This window comes from Gopherus flavomarginatus, chromosome 5 (assembly GCF_025201925.1).
Source record: "Gopherus flavomarginatus isolate rGopFla2 chromosome 5, rGopFla2.mat.asm, whole genome shotgun sequence".
Classification (NCBI taxonomy): Eukaryota; Metazoa; Chordata; order Testudines; family Testudinidae; genus Gopherus; species Gopherus flavomarginatus.
The window spans coordinates 24,499,415-24,515,818 of record NC_066621.1 but is presented as its reverse complement, the minus strand read 5'-3'; the positions used below and the strand labels follow the sequence as shown (position 1 = coordinate 24,515,818).

The 16,404-nt window shown below is 54.8% G+C and overlaps 1 protein-coding gene across 7 annotated transcripts in view; it reads left to right on the top strand.

Annotated features, from left to right (window-relative positions):
- The window catches only part of PPFIA4 (PTPRF interacting protein alpha 4), a 204,969-nt gene that overhangs the window by 151,864 nt on the left and 36,701 nt on the right, over window positions 1-16,404 (top strand). For all 7 annotated transcript variants that reach the window (XM_050956078.1, XM_050956083.1, XM_050956080.1 and 4 more), the window contains exons 14-22: window positions 191-332; window positions 2,412-2,617; window positions 3,526-3,766; window positions 5,722-5,757; window positions 11,237-11,370; window positions 12,324-12,490; window positions 13,476-13,569; window positions 14,005-14,086; window positions 16,048-16,248. In XM_050956078.1, coding sequence (XP_050812035.1) covers window positions 191-332; window positions 2,412-2,617; window positions 3,526-3,766; window positions 5,722-5,757; window positions 11,237-11,370; window positions 12,324-12,490; window positions 13,476-13,569; window positions 14,005-14,086; window positions 16,048-16,248 — 1,303 coding nt within the window. The remainder of the gene's footprint in view (window positions 1-190; window positions 333-2,411; window positions 2,618-3,525; window positions 3,767-5,721; window positions 5,758-11,236; window positions 11,371-12,323; window positions 12,491-13,475; window positions 13,570-14,004; window positions 14,087-16,047; window positions 16,249-16,404) is intronic.

Sequence of the window (16,404 nt, the reverse complement as noted above, 5' to 3'; positions counted from 1 at the left end):
CTTCCCCATCTCCCTCTCTTTCCTTTCAGTGCAAGCCCAGGCTGAACATGGAGCGCACCAGCTCAGCCTGTGGGACGAGAGATGGGTTCAGCAGCCTGCCACATGAGCCAGATCTCCCAGGCAGAAGGGGCTGCGCCTGTGTGTCATAACCGCAGCATTTCACACTGACTCTTCTCCCTCATTCTCGTAGGTCCCATGTGGGTAGCGCCACGGACCTCAGGTACCCCCTGAGCACGGTGGTTCATGCCCCCGCCGAGACCTTCGGGACACCTCCTGGACTGCACCGGCCACAGAAGGGTCGGTTTGCAGCACTGCGGGAAGAACCCCCCAAGGTAAAATCCCCGTGTCGGCCTTGCTCCGAATGCAGCTTGTGGCTGATCTCCAGCCAGCGGCTCCAAGGGCAGCGGCTGGCCTGTGTGCAGGCTCTGGTTACGCCTGCAGCTTGGAGTGTATTACGGATCTTTTGCAACTGAAACAGCTGTGGCAGCTGCCTGTGTCCTTTCAAATGAGGGTGGGCATTGCTGGGGTCATTAGGCAGGGACAGCTGCAGGGCTACTGCCCTAAACCCCCTTCTTATCAAGAGGTTCCTTATTGTGTGGGGGAGTGACTGGACCGTGACCAGGCCAGCACTTACTCCCTGATTTAAAGCACAGGGTGAAGTGGGTTCATGGTGCAGTTACACCACACTGGATGCACATGGCACGGAATGGGAATGGGGGTTGAGGGACAGCAGAGCTGGCCGGTGCACACCTACCGTCTTTGGTGACTAGAGAGCACTGCTCTGAGCTGAGTGTCTCTGTTGCTGCATTTCCCTGGGGAATGGGGGAGGGCCTGGATCCTCTCACCAGGATCGGGCTCTGGGGCACATGGGGGTCCCGTTCCATGGGACTTAGATCTGGGGGGTGGGGCTCTCCTTCAGCCCAACTTAAGAGGGCATCCCCTTTCCCCAGGACCCAAGTCGAGAGGGAAGCGTCTCCCCAGGGCGTAGCTCTGGGGAGCGTGTGGGGGCCTGTGGACGAGGGGGTGCCGGGGCTCAACCCTCCCTGGGGAGGAGGGGAGCCAAACCGGCCTCGTCTCGTCGTCCGAGGGCTTTTGCCCTCGGGATCGCAGTCCGCTCCGGCGGTTCGGGTCCTGTGGGTGGGACCGAACAGCTACACAGTTAAATAATAGTGGGGCCCGCCCTCGGATCGGGCGGGGCACCCATAAACACCGCTGTAGTTCCTTGGCTCTGGCCCTTTGAGGCAGGGCAGAGCAGTGGCAAAGTCAATAGGGGCCCAGCCCTTGGGTCGGGCGGGGCACCAACAAACACAGTTCAGTTAGCTCTGGCCTTTGGAGCAGGGCAGAGCAGTGGCAAAGTCAATAGGGGCCCAGCCCTTGATTCGGGCGGGAAGAGGGGGAGTCTGCCACCCGGTTATGGGTGGCAGGGGGAACGCAGGCCCACCCACTCCTCTGCGTTCCAGCCCGGGGCCCTAGTAGCGGTTGACGCCGCTAGTGGCAGTCAGTGGGGAGGTCCTGACCGAAACACACTGACATAGGCACAGGGCCTTCTGCAGCCTGACTGTAGTCAGCTGCCCCCAGGCTACTTCCAGCCTCCCCCATGGTTCCTACCTGGTCCGTCGGGGTGTCCAGTACCATGGGCTCCTCCCAGTCCGGGCAGGGCGGTAGGTCCGGGAATACCCCCGGGACAGCGGAGCAGGTCTGGTCTAGCGGCTCCTCGGGGCCGTAGTGGGGACGGGGCAGCTCCGGCAGCTCCTCGTCGTAGCGGCTGCGGGGCAGCTCCCACCAGCCTCGGGCCTCAGCGGCTTCCCGGTGAGGAGGGTCAGCGGGCACATCTGCTCCTGCCAGCAGCCAGGGCCTGACTGAGGGCTGAGGCCCGGCTTTTATCCTTCCGGGTCGCCGCCTGACCCTTTGAGGGGCGGGACTTCCTCCCAACGGTTCCGCCCTGGGGGTTGATTGACGGGGCTCAACCCTCCCTGGGAAGGAGGGGAGCCACACCGCCTCGCTACAGGGCCCTTTGCCCTGGGACCCAAGTCTGGGGGCCCCTATCCCCAGGAAACAGGTTGAGAGGGAAGGCTCTTCCCAGAGTCTGGCTCTGGGGGTCATATGGGAGGCCGTCTCCCTGGGGCCCGGCTCACAGATTTGTGTTTGATCCAAGGAGCCTGGTGCCTTTGTGCACTAGAGTCCCCTGGCACAGTTGCGAGAGTGAGGTTCACACAGGAATGAGGGGCACTCGGAGGCGCCTCGCCAGGGAGCAGACCCTGCCGCTGCTCAAGGAGAGCCAGTGCTGGCTGCTTCGTGGCTTGGTCCCAGCTCCTCAAAGGTATTTAGGAGCCTAACTCCCATGGGTTGGGACCTGGCCTCTGCTGCATCGTGGGGAAGTAGTGATCTTTGTGGGGTCTGCCATCTCTCAGGACTGGGAGCAGACCCAGCCAAGCGGTGTCCTGGCCACCATGTCTCACGCCTTCGATAGTGACCCGGAAATCTCGGACATGGAGGAGGAGGATCGTGAGGCGCTCTTCAGCTCCATGGATATGCTATCCCCCAGCGGGCACTCCGATGCCCAAACCCTGGCCATCATGCTGCAAGAGCAGCTGGATGCCATCAATGAGGAGATCAGGTAAAGTCTGTGGAGTGTCTGGTTCTGTGTGCTGCCGTGAGGGGCAAGAGGGTGGGGGATGTGGATACAGGGGCAGGTGGGGAGGGGAGATTTGAGGGCATGCAGGGGAATGTGAGGGGAGGCAGGAGGGAAGGGGGAGCTTGGGGGCATGCAGGGGAATGTGGGGAGGGGCAGGAGGGAAGGGGGAATTTGGGGCTGTGCAGGGGAATATGGGGAGGGGGATTCGGAGGACAAGAGGGTGGGAATTTAGCTGTACCCTCTGGCTATTTTGCCCTGTTCTGGTGACTGAGATCCGCTGTAAACCCAGCGGCCCGGGTCACTCGGCTCAGGGTACTTGCGCTGCCCAGAGTGGACGAAGGCAGCTGGAGCATTCTCAGGACCGCATGGGTGTTCCAGTAGGGGGAAGGATGGAAGGCTGAGACCAGAGTGATTTGGAGAGATGAAGCATCGCGGGGCAGCATCCTCTAGGGCCCCTTGTACCGTGTTCACATGTGACATTTTTAACTAAGAAAAGCCCTGGGAGCTCCCAGACGAAGCCCCGCTGTGCTGGAGTTATGAGGAAGGGTTCATATCACAATATACTGCAGGGGCTACCAAACAACCTTCGTTCTGCCTGGTCTTGGGGGGCGGCCCCCGGGGCCATTCCTCTTGCTCCTGAGGGATGGGACAAAGCTTCCTCTGCTGGAGTGGAGAAGGGGGCCCCATGCTGCTGCCTCTCTGAGGGCGTCCTGGCACTGTGTGTGTGTGTGGCGGGGGAACGGATCCCTGTGGTGCCATCCCGCTTGGCCACTGGAGTCTGGGAGCAGCAGAGGCAGGAGGCCGGCTGGGGGACCCCCAGAAATGGCGACCGGTTTGTCAATGGGGAACCGGAAATTCTGCTGTGCCTCACCCCATCTGTGATTCCCCAGGATGATTCAAGAGGAGAAGGAATCCACGGAGCTGCGCACCGAGGAGCTGGAGACCCGCATCACGAGTGGCAGCATGGAGGGCCTGAACCTGATGCAGCTGCGCAAACGGGCTTCCATCCCCACCTCCCTGACAGCCCTGTCCCTGGCCAGCTCCTCGCCCCCGGTCAGCGGGCGTTCCACCCCGAAGCTGTCCTCTCGCAGTGCCGCTCAGGACCTGGACCGCATGGGGATCATGACGTTGGTGAGCCGGGCGGGGTGCGCCGGTGTGAGCCAAGGCCACTGAACCCACAAGGGCCCACGAGCACTGCTCTGGGATCTCCCCACACAGCGCCTGCCTTCCTGAGGGGCGGGGGCACAGCACGGTGTCTCTGAGCCTGGAGGTGGCACATCTGGATGCTGCTCACTAGAATTTCATGGCCTGTTGTGTGTTCATTCGCACACCTGCTCCCGGCCAGAGCAACTCTTCTGCTACCCAGTGGAAAGGGGTCACGAGGGGAGCCGGGAGGCCTGGGGGAGGCAGGGGTTGATGGGGGGACGAATGCAGGGGTGGGTGTGAGGGCACAAGGGCGATGTGTGAATGAAGATGAGGCGAGTGGGAATGTGAGGGGATGGATGGAAAAGTGGGTGTACGAAGCGTGGGAGTGTATATGGAGGGAGGGGGGGCGTACCCAGGCATTGATATGTCTGAGGGGTGTGGATGGAGGTGTAGTGTGAGAGCGTTATCTGAGCAGATGGACAGGTACCTGAGGGAGGTGTATGCGGGTTGGGTGTGAAGATGGACTTGTGTGTAGAACCGGGCAGGGGCTGTGTGTGTGAGGGTGGTGTGGGGGTATATTGGAGGTGTGACGATGCGGTTCTGGCGGGACCCAACTGAGAGTGCCAATTCAGGACCAATTGCTCAAACAGGGCAGTCACAGCCCAAGGCTGGGGTTTTTCCACTTCTAAGGCAAACCAAACCAACCAGACAAAAATGACTTCGGTTTCACCCCACTGGCTAACCACAAGTCACATAAGCAATTTCCTTAGACACTCCAGTCTCCCAGTATCACCACCAGTGCCACCCGTCCTGGGGATGAATGGTTAAGAAAACCAACACCCCAGTAAAAGAAAAAGGTTCTCTTGATCCCAAAGAACCAAGCCCCAGACCCAGGTCAATATACACATCAGATTTTACCCACAAATCACGCTGTTGCCAATCCTTTAGAATCTAAAATCTAAAGGTTTATTCATAAAGGGAAAAAGATAGAGATGAGAGCTAGAATTGCTTAAATTGAATCAATTACATACAGTAATGGCAAAGTTCTTAGTTCAGGCTTGTAGCAGTGATGGAGTAAACTGCAGGTTTAAATCAAGTTTCTGGAGTACATCCCCTGCTGGGATGGGTCATCAGTCCCTTGTGTAGAGCTTCAGCTTGTAGCAAAGTCCCTCCATAGGTAGGAAGCAGGACTGAAGACAAGATGGAGATGAGGCATCAGCCTTATATAGGCACTTCCAGGTGTAAGAACACTTCTTTGTTCTTACTGTGGAAAATCACAGCAAAATGGAGTTTGGAGTCACATGGGCAAGTCCCTACATACTTTGCTGAGTCACAAGGCATATCTGCCTCCTCTCAATGGGTCAATTGTGTAGCTGATGGTCCTTAAATGGGCCATCAAGCAGGCTAAGCAGAGCTAACACCAACTTGTCTGGGATATTTCCCAGAACTGCAGCACCAATTTGAAATACAGCCAATACTTATAACTTCAACTACATAATGATACAGACATACAGACAGCATAATCATAACTCGTAACTCATAACTTGGTCTTAGACACCTTATATGACCCCCTTTACATAGGATTTGGTGCCACTACAGGACCTTGGTTGCAAACCATGTTCTATATGGTCCCAGTTTATATCAATAACGTCACAGGAGGGTAGCCGGGTGTGTGGGTACAAGGAGGGGTGTGGGTGCTGGGGCGGCTGGGTTCTTGAAAGCCCACTGCGGGTGTTGCTGTTTCCCTGCATTGATTTACCCAGCTTTAGGGAAAGCCGTGCAGAGGGTTTGTTCTCACGAGGCCCCACACCTGGCTCTGTGGGCTGTCTGGGATGGGCGTTTTGCAGTCAGCACCTCTGTCACTTTGCTCTGCCCGCCGGGGAATTCTCAGCTAACTGCCTCCCTTTCTGTGTCTCTTTCTATTTGCCTCTTACAACCAGCCCAGTGACTTACGGAAACACCGGAGGAAACTGCTTGTGAGTTGCTTTCTAATTCCTTTGGCTCTCTGACTTGCCCTCCTGCTCCCGTCCTAGGCCCTGCTGCGGTGCCCGTGTTGAACCGCAGGCAGGAGCTGCTCATGTGCGTTTGTATCCTGAGGAATGAAACGAAGGAGTGTGAGCGATATGGGGCCGGGACTGTGCTTTGGGACGTACATACAAATGTTTGTACAGCACCTAACACAATAGACTCTGATCCTGATTGGGATCTCTGGGTGCTGATGGTGGCCTGAACCTCTCTTTGCCTTACCACATTTTCCAGCATGGCGCTCCTAACAGAAAGGTCAAAAGCCCACGTCAGGCTGGGCCCAGGGTCTGTCCGTGGGACACACAAGTGACACTCGGCTATTCTCAGACACATCTGCGAGAGACAGCAGCTCCGATCACTGCTGTAAAGCACTGCCCCTTTCTCTGCACACATCACTGCTGCATGGAAATAAGTGTCCTGCGGGCAGCCCAGATGTGTGGGGAGAAACGGGGCCCAGGTGCTGCCTGGGTTGTGAGCAAAGAGCTGTGTCACATAGCACGTATACAGACAGGGCCCTTGCCTTCCCCTCTGCCTGAAGAGAGGCACGGTGCCGTACCGCTTACCCAGGAGAAATCCCTGGGGGCTGGGGTTCTGGATTCCTGTCTGGGGCCCTCCCTGGACTAACGGCTGTTCATGGCCTCAGATAGGTGTGTATGCCAATCTTCATTGCACGTGCACAGCTCTTTTGCTACACCGGGGAGGAGTCTGTCTCTCTGGGCTCTCTTGGAGCTAGGCCCAGTCCTAGCTGCAGAACTCTCAGGGCAGATGGCTGGGCCTGTGGGGTCTCTGTGTGCTTTGAATGCTGCTCGACAAGTCAGTGACAGGCCTGGGATAATGAGCAGCGCCTGTAGATGGATGCTGCCCGTGGGGGCGTTCAGTGGCGGGGAGTGGCCTCAGGAGTCCGCTGGCATCTGTGGGACCATGGCTGGGTGGTGGTGTTTTAGGGCCAGCTCAAGGACATGGTCAAGGATAGTAGCATAGAAATTAGCCTCCTTTCCCAGCTCTCCGGTAGGGTAGGGCCTGCTGGACAGAGCCCAGCAGCAGCATGGTTAATCCGCTAACACATCTTTGTTGCTGTGGAGAAAACATCCTGTACAGCCCAGCCTGATGCTATGTTCAAGCTCCCCTCCCTCGGACATGGATGGGGGTGCCTGCCCGTCTCTCAGATCCTTCCTGGTTGGCTTTGCCTGTGGGACTCATCCCGTGAGCCGTTCCCGCTGCAACAGCTGGAGAGCAGGGTTCCCCAGGGGGCAGTGTGGAGGAGGAGGGCACTTATCCCAGTTTGGTGCTGACAGCTTGGGAGACCTCCACGTGTGTGGAGGGAAACAGCTCGAGCCAGGGGTGGGTTTTGAAGGGAAAACTCTGAGCGACAGAGGGCGAGAGGTGATCGGGCCCAGAAGTTAAAACGGACGTGGCAGGAAGAAGGAGGCGATAATAAGCGACGGGCCAGAGCAACGCCGGTGATGTTCAGAGCACAGCTAGGAAGGTCACAAGTCAAAAACCCAGCTGCAGCATGAGCACAGCCTGGCTAGTGCATTAGTCTTTATTACTGTCCGGGTATTTGAACAACAGTGTCCCAGGCATTTGACGGACAGGCCCAGGGTGTCTCTGCACTGCAGCCTGGAGCGGTAACGGCTGGACACACCTGCCTAGAACCCTGGGTAATTACCAGAAGTGAAAGTAAGCTGATATGGTCTGGTACGGCATACCGGCAAGAGCCAGTACGCCGTGCCGAACTGCATCGACTTCCATGGCGGGGATTGAAAGGGCTCTGGGCTGCCCGCACCGCAGCTCTGGCGGCCAGGCTGGGGCTGGGATTTAAAGGGCTCAGAGCTCCCCACCACTGCGGGCAGCCCAGAGCCCTTTGAATCCTGGCCATGGCTGGAATTTAAAGGACTCAGAGCTCCCCGCGGCTGCGGGCAGCCCAGAGCCCTTTCAGTCCTGGCCATGGATGGGATTTAAAGGACTCAGAGCTCCCCGCGGCTGCGGGCAGCCCAGAGCCCTTTGAATCCTGGCCGTGGCTAGGATTTAAAGGGCTCAGAGCTCCTGCGGGCAGCCCAGAGCCCTTTGAATCCCAGCAGTGGCTGGGATTTAAAGGGCTCAGAGCTCCTCGCAGCTGCAGGCAGCCCAGAGCCCTTTGAATCCTGGCCACAGCTCTGGTGGCCGGGCTTGGGCCAGGATTTAAAGGGCTCTGGGCTTCCCTCAGCGGCAGGAGCTCTGGGCCCTTTAAATCCCTGCCTCAGTCCCGCAAAGCTCGGGTTTCCCCCTGGCGCCCAGAGCCCCGGGCCCTTTAATTTGCCCCGAGCCCTGGGGGGGCTCCCAGCCACCTCTGCAGTTGGAAGCCCCTGGTTGATTTAAAGGCTCTGGGTCTCCCAGCCACAGCTGGTTCCCCAGGGCCTGTCAACCTTGAGAGGCCACGCCTCTTCGGGATGAGGCCACACCTCTTCTGGAGGAGGCCGTGCCCCCCTCAGGACTCCCGCAGTACCGGTAAGTCCTGTAAGTTACTTTCACCCCTGGTAATTACTCACGGGACTAGCCAGAGCTGTCTCTGTCAGAGCTAGCTGAGGCGGGCTGCAGTGACACCCCATGATTGCAGTGTAGACATACCCCTAAAGACAAGGTCCCCTGGCCCCAGAAATGTAGAGGGACCACATCCAACTCAGGAGCACAGAGGGCAGAGGTGAGACCCGGAGGTGCTGATATAAACAGGAGCACACTCCTGGTTCAGGGCAGGCAGCGCTTAGGCTCCTGGACCCAGAGGGGCTATTCTGCCCCTGTCTATGTGCAGTGCAGAATCACCTTGGCTTGCCTGTTCTGTCTGCTAGCCCATATTTGCCCTCTGTCACAGGCTGGCCCCAGTCCTGCTCTCTGGATGGACACTCAGGTGTTGTGCATGGGCATAACTGCTGGACCCCCCCCCCATGTTGCAAAGCCCCCGGCTCTGGGTAGAGCCTCCTCACTGTTCTGGGCTTGCTCACTACACATCCAGACCCCACGTCCATTGCCATTCTGGGATAGTGGGATCCTGCGGTCACAGGTGGGGAGAGAATCTGAGTGACTAGCCCAAAGTCACAGAAAGGGTCTGTGGCAGAGCAGGGATTTGAACCCTAGGTGCTGGGCTAATGCCTTGCCCACTAGACCAGCCATTCTTTGGGAACTATGCAGCACCTGCCTTCCTCCTGTTTTTATTAAGAGCAGGTTAGACAAACCCCTGTCTGGGATGGTCTAGACAAGACCTAGTCCTGCCATGAGTGCAGGGGACTGGACTAGCTGACCTTTCGCGATCCCTTCCAGTCTTAGAATTCTATGATTCAGCTACTGAGGCTCTCCTTCCAAGGACGCTCTGAAGTCCTGCCCCACGCACAGACTCTAGATTTACATCCAGAAAAATCTCAGTTTGTGTCTGTCCCTTACGCTCCGCTGACCGAATAGTGTTTTTCCCTGTGAGTCTGGCTCCAGGCTTTGGCCGAATTAACGGAGTGATCCCGGAGATGGGGGTTTCCAGGAGGCATCAGCTAAAGACCAAGTGTGGAGGAGGATGGAGCCGATCAGCTGTTTTTGCAAGTCCTGCTGGCGTGACAGGCACTGGATCTAGAGCGCCAAGGGTGGGTTCAGGTGGAGCCCCCCCATTGCACAAACGACGTTACCAAGTTGGAGAGAATTCAAGGAAAGAGCCTGAGAGGGCCTGATGTGTGGCAAGAGACTAGCCGAGCGTGCGGGCAATGGGAACCACAAGGGGATGATACAGGGTCGCTGTTGCCAGAGGCTATCACACAAGAGAGGAAGCAGATACAGAGATCCCAGGGGAGCAGCCTGCCGCTCTGACAGACACGTCTCGCAGCCAGGGCACCGGACAGTGCATCGTTTTGCTGAGGGAAGTCAAGCTCCCCAGATTAGTGTCATCGGAGAGGAGACAGGAAAAAGCCCTTCAGTGGGAGAGAACAGTCCTACACTGGGGCAGAGAATGTGTGGAGGACACAGGAGCTCTCTCCCAACCCTGACATCTACAATCCTGCTGCCGATCCTGCATTCATTGGTGCAGCTGCCATGCCTGCCTGCATGTCCCGTCCTGCTGTGACAGCACACACCGTGCTGTAGCCTGCATTCCCGGTCCTGCTGCTGGTTGTGTAGGCACATGCCCACCAAACCTGCATGCATCAGCCCAGAGGCTGCAGCCACCTGCGCCTCTGTGTTCCATTGCGCGGCCTGCCCTGGACTTTGCCGTCTGAGCTCAGTTACCAATCTGCCAGCATCCATGGCCATCTCCCTGCTCCAGAGCCAAGTCTTTTGTATTGTGCAGGGAAGCATGTTTGCCATCTCTGTGCTGGTACTTCAGGTGCCTGAGTGTCAGGCTCAGTCCCGTCAGGAATCTGTGCCAAGGGGAGAGCGTTCCACCCGGCACAAATACGGGGTGGGGTGGGGACTCAGGATGCTGTGTTTTTCTCTAGACGTGCACCAAGAGCTCCATGCCAGCAGGGTGGAGTCCTTGCTAATGCCTTCTAAGAAGCAGCAACCAGAGGAATTCAACTCAGCCTCGACTATGGCCCTAACCCAGATCCCGGCACCAACTGGGCTACTTGTCCACACACTCAGCTCCCTTGTGTAGCTTCTTTCCCATTTGGTGCCCACTCGCACAGTCCCTCTAGCCCTGGAGCACGGGGAGCCAGGGGCCTGCGTACAGATCAGCCATCCAGAAAAGCCATTACTGCGTTAGTCAAGGAAGGCACAACCTACTCTCCCCCTCAACACCCCGACCTCCCCATGGAAGACAGGCACCCAACCGAAACCAGGGCAGTTTGGCCCAGATCCACAAAGGGATTAGGGCTCCAAATTTCCATTTATTTCAGTGGAAGTTAGGAGCCCAAACACCTTTGTGGATTCAGGCCGTCGTGCTATGGGATGGGAGGGCGTCCGGGCCAGTGCGAGGTTATTGCCTGGGCCCAGTGGGGAGCTGCAAAGGTGTTGGGCCGACTTATCTAACTGGTGCCCACCGCTTGTAGCTCCCTGCAGTGGACATCTGCTCCTTTTGCCCACGGGGGCTGGATGCAGGTTGAATCCAAGGCTAGGACATGGGCATGTTTCCTTTGGAATTTAGGGAGACTCATTCCCACACAGCATTGTAGGAACCAAAAGGGCACCTTCTTTCTCTGCCACTCCCTGCCCGTACCAGGTTCTATCCCTGTCCTTTATGGCCATATCGCCCCCTGCTGGTCTGGGAACAGGCCATCACCTGGGTTCTTTGGTTCAGGGCATGCAGTGAGAAGAGGCTGCTGTGGCAAATAAAAACCACCGAGGCCCTGTTCTCACTTCGCTTTTAAAGGCACTGGCTGGCTAGCTGCTCTCGGGGCAGGGCTGGGTGTGTTAGAGGCAGGTTAGCTCTGGAGGCAGGAATCTTTGCCATTTAACCTCACCGCTCCACTGTTTGTTTAGTCACCAGTCGCTCGGGATGAGAACCGAGAAGATAAAACCACCATAAAATGTGAGACTTCCCCTCCTTCCTCACCCAGGACGCTGCGGCTGGAGAAGCTGGGGCATCCTGCCCTCAGTCAGGAGGATGGCAAAAGGTACAGGGGGCAGGAGGGGGCCTGGCAAGCGGATGGACTCTGCCAGTGCTGCGTCTCGTGGTGTGTGTTGGAGCAGGGGAGCCCTCCTACAAGCCATGGGGTTGGGAGGGGGACAGGCCCTGTAGGGGATGGGAATAATAAAGGCACCAGATGCTTTAAACACCAGACCTGATGCCACAGGTGAGCAGGGATCTGCCACGACTAAGGCTGTGGCTGATGGCCTTCGGGCTTCTGGGGTAGACGACAGGGCCAATACTGGTGACTCAGACCTCTCCCTCCCAACATAGAGATGCTGGGAGTGGTGCATACCCTACGGTAATTCCCAGGGAGTGGGGTGCAGTGACTTCACCTCATCCATTCTGCTTGGAATCGGGAGTTCGCTGGGCCTCACGTTTCGAGGAAAGGGTGGTTGGGAATGAGAAGATGGACAATGGCTCCCGACTTGTATCCCTCCGGCTGAGCCCAGATCGCCGGAGAAGCCGTGTCAGATGAGGCTCAGTTCACTGCCTCCATTGAGTTAGCCCGGAACAGAGGTGAACAGCGAGGATATGGGCTCTTCTAGCCAGGGCGGATGGTAAAGGTTGCCAAGTGCTAGGTGTAAGGGACTTACCCCATCTGGAACCAAAGGCTCTTTGTCTTCCCACAGTGCATACCCGTGGTCCCAGGCAGTTTGCTGTGTGCGTCCTTGGCCAGCATCTCTTCTCCCCCACTGCTCGGCAGTGCCAGATGCTGGCCGTCTGCCTGGCTGACTGCTCGGCTCCTGTGTGTGCTGTCCGGAATGCATGGTGTGTAAACACAAAGATTTACTGCTCCCTCGGGGGAGTAGCAGGCTCTGGGAGGCGGCTGGGTTTCCCTGCTCCTTGCTCTGGGTGCTGCTACTTGGTGCTGCTCCAAGTAAAGAACAATCTGATGGTTTTGCCTGTTCTCTCTTCCACCCCTTCCCCCTTTCTTAGCTCTTTGGAGGAGCAGACAAGCAACCTGAGCAGCAGTACCAGCAGTCAGGACTCCCTGCACAAAGGCTCCAAAAGAAAAGGAATCAAATCTTCCATTGGGCGCTTGTTCGGCAAGAAAGAGAAAGGGCGTCTGATTCAGCTGAGCCGAGATGGAGCCACTGGCCACGGTCTGAGTCTCTTCCTTCCACTGTAAAGAGGGGCAGGGTGTGATGTGGGGTGACCGGCCTTGGGACGCACCTTCCGAGTGGCTGTATCTCTTGTTTGGGATTCAGTGTGAGAGATGGGGAGGGGCTGCTATCTGCACAGCGTGTGAAGTGAGGGGAACCAAGCATTACTCTGGGTGGGGTTAGGTCTCTGTTAAACGGTTAGCCCTGCTCTGAAGGACTGCGCCATTACAGTCCCTGTGCGTGCAGAGCCATGCTGCAGTTGCTGACTTCGGCTTGGCCTATACGCAGGTGCAGTGTCGTCAGTTAGGGTGGGTGATTTTTTACCATTCTAGCAGGACCAGTATAACCCCTAGTTTGGGTGCAGTCATACTGATATGAAGGTGTATCGCTTATTCCCCTTTCCATGGTAGAGTGTAGACATAGCCATAAGCACATTCATGCCAGGGTAACTTGCATCCACGCTAGTGGAGTTGTCCTGCTCTAACCATACTGGTCTAATTGACGGGGCCCAATGGTTGTGTGTAGGTCAGAGCTTAATGCCGCCTCCTATTGCTCCTCGCTCATTCGATGCCTTAATTCCCTCAAATTTGCTTTCCTGAAATCTTACCCTGCTGCCGAGCTAGATACATTCTGCAAAGCCCTCTGAAATGCAGAGCATGTTGGAAGTGCTAAGTATGGTATTATTTTAGTTATAAAGCTCTTGACATCAAAGGGAATGGGACATCTGGAAGAACTGGATGGAAAAAAACAAACAAACCTTGGTTGGCCTCACCAAAGGGTCCAGAGATCATGGGGTGGTAGCATCTGTTAGTACTGTAAATGGGTCAAGGAGGGTTGCCGTCTCTGTAATGGTTCACCCTGTGCTGCAGCCATGCGTGCCCATGTGGCACGGCACTAGGCAGCTGGCCGTGACTGCTTGGGGTCAGGAGCTGGGGATTAGACAATGGCTAGTCTAATCTTCAAAATGTTTTTATTCCTTTCCTAGTTCTGATGACCGATCCTGAGCTCAGCATACAAGATTCACTTGGACTTGGCAAGCTGGGAGCCCAAGCAGAGAGGGACCGGCGGCTGAGGAAGAAGTAAGCATGCCTGTTTCTCTATTCCTGTGCGTAGTAGGGAAGAGGAGTCCTGCAAGCTGACAGCGAGGCTAGGGCTATCTGGGAATCCTTCACGGCCCCTGAATCCCGAGTGTGTCTCTCTTCACCCAGTTCCTGCTGAGCTGAGACATATGGTCACCACTCCCTTTCCCAAGCCAGCCGTGCCTCTATTATTGCGTTGCTAAGTACAGTGTCCTACTGCCTATAGCGATTGCTTCTGTGCCCATTTTACTCCTGCTGGGCTTGTCCATACATACCTGTGTCTTGCAGATAACTGTCTTCAGCATCCTCTTCTTATCTTCCACCATGTTCACTGAAGGTATGGATGGTAGTGATCCTGCAGCACTTGGTAGAGGCAGTGTGTGTGTGGAGATCCTGGCCCTCAGTGACTAACTCTTCTCTCATGTTTCCTTCCAGACACGAGCTTTTGGAAGATGCTCGAAGGAAAGGCATGCCCTTTGCTCAATGGGATGGACCGACGGTGGTCTCTTGGTTGGAGGTGAGCCTGGGCATTTTAGTGGAGAAATTAACACTGACACAAATAGAGCTAGGCGAAAAATTTTGGACATAGAGTTTATTTGCTGAAAAGTGCAATTTTTAGTCAACTGAAATGATTTGCGGATTTGGGTTGAATTCAGTGAGTAGTTTTGGCAGGAGAAAAAATGGAAAAAGTTGTAACCTTTCATTGTGACATTGTCTAATTGAACAGCTTCATTTTGCTTAGCTGGATTTGTGAAAATTAACAAAAAGGGGTAAAAAACCAAACCGAACCCCGAAAACAAAAACAAAAACAAAAATTTCATTTCAGGTGGAACAAAATATTTTGTTTGACCCAACCTGAATTTTTTGTTGGTTTTTTTGTTTTTCATTTCATTTCAACCTGAAACTTTTTTTTGGTTTTGTTTTATTTTGTTTTTGGTTCATCCAACAAACTGAAAAATCATTTGTTCGCTCAGCTCGAGATGGGAACAGATCCATTGTGAGACTCGTGTTAGACCTTGTATTTGTGCTGTGTTTCTCCCCTGTTCAGTGGTACATCAGTTAGTTACTTTGTTTAATCACGTTATTAAAGCGTATATGGAGAAAACACATGGATTCTAGCTGCTGGAATGCCGTGTGCAAGCCCTTTGGCCTCTGGTGTAGTTTAAAATTGGATGGAGAGGGTTCAGAGACGAGCCATGAGAATGAGCAAAGGATTAGAAAACATGCTCTATAGTGGTAGACTCAAGGAGTTCAGTCTATGTAGAGATGGTGTAAGGGTTGGCTTGGTTACGGTCTATAAGTCTGTACGTAGGAAAAAAGAAATTCAATAATGGCCTCTCCAGTCTAACACAGAAAGGTCTAACACAGTCCAGTGACTGGAAGTTGAAGCCAGACAAATTCAGTAAATAGTTAAAAGGGAAGGTAACTAACCATTGGGTCATGGTGAATGCTCCATCGCTGACCATTTTAGAATTAAGACAGGGGTGTTTTCCTGAATGCTCTGCTCTAGGAATTACATTGGGGAAGATCTCTGGCCTGTGTTACGCAGCAGATCAGACTGGATGATCATAGTAGCTCCTTCTGGCCTTGGAATCTGTGCTAGTGGGAAAATGAAACAATTAACTTATTGTGCATCCAGGGTAAAGTTTTCAGAAGTGCCTAAGTGACTTAGGATCTGAAATGCCACACATTTAGCATACTCTGGTGAGCTTCCCTGGAAAACATTGTCCTCCCCTTGAAAGCGTGGTGACACTGTAGTGCCCAGAGGGCTGTAGCCATGCGTCCCCCACCCCCGGCTGCTGTCCGTAGAGCAGTGGCTCTCAACCTTTCCAGACTATCGTACCTCTTTCAGGAGTCTGATTTGTCTTGCGTAACCCAAGTTTCACCTCACTTTAAAACGACTTGCTTACAAAATCAGACATTAAAATACAAAAGTGTCACAGCATGCTGTTACTGAAAAATGACTGGCGTTCTCATTCTTACCATATAATTATAAAATAAAGCAATATGAAAATAAATATTGTATTTACATTTCAGTGTATAGTATATAGACCAGTATAAGTAAGTCATTGTCTGTATGAAATTTTAGTATATACTGACTTGGCTAGTGCTTTTCATGTAGCCTGTTGTAAAACAGGCAAATATCTAGATGAGTTGACATACCCGCTGGAAGGTCTCTGAGTACCCTCAGGGGTATGCGTTCCCCTGGTTGAGAACCACTGCCCTGGAGTATCCAGAGCATAGAACAATTCCAGCTCTACGCTGATGGCGCCAGGCTCCCTAGCCTGTTATTGTAATGGGAATTGTCTGGGGATATGTGGACAAGGCTTTAGCGAAATGATTCAAAAAGATCAAACCCTACGGTAGTTTTTTTCTGAACTTTTAGTCTCGGGAATGGCGGCTGTGTCCCTTGTTAGCGCGTGAGAGTCTGGGTGGAGATGGGCAAATGAAACTCTCTGCTTTCCTCTGTGTTGCCAGCTGTGGGTGGGCATGCCCGCCTGGTATGTTGCAGCCTGCAGAGCCAACGTGAAGAGCGGCGCCATCATGTCAGCCTTGTCCGATACAGAGATCCAGAGAGAGATTGGCATCAGCAACCCCCTTCACCGGCTGAAATTGCGCCTGGCCATTCAGGAAATGGTGTCACTGACAAGTCCTTCGGCTCCACCCACCTCGAGGACGGTAAGTGCTTCACAGCCACAGAGATTCTTGTATGTAACGTGGCGGAGACCTTAAACCTGTTTGTGGGGTGTCACCCATCCCCCTGTCAGAGAAAGATGATATGGAGGACAGTGTACCCTGCCAGCTTTTCCAAAGGAAATAGCAGATTTTTGTTCA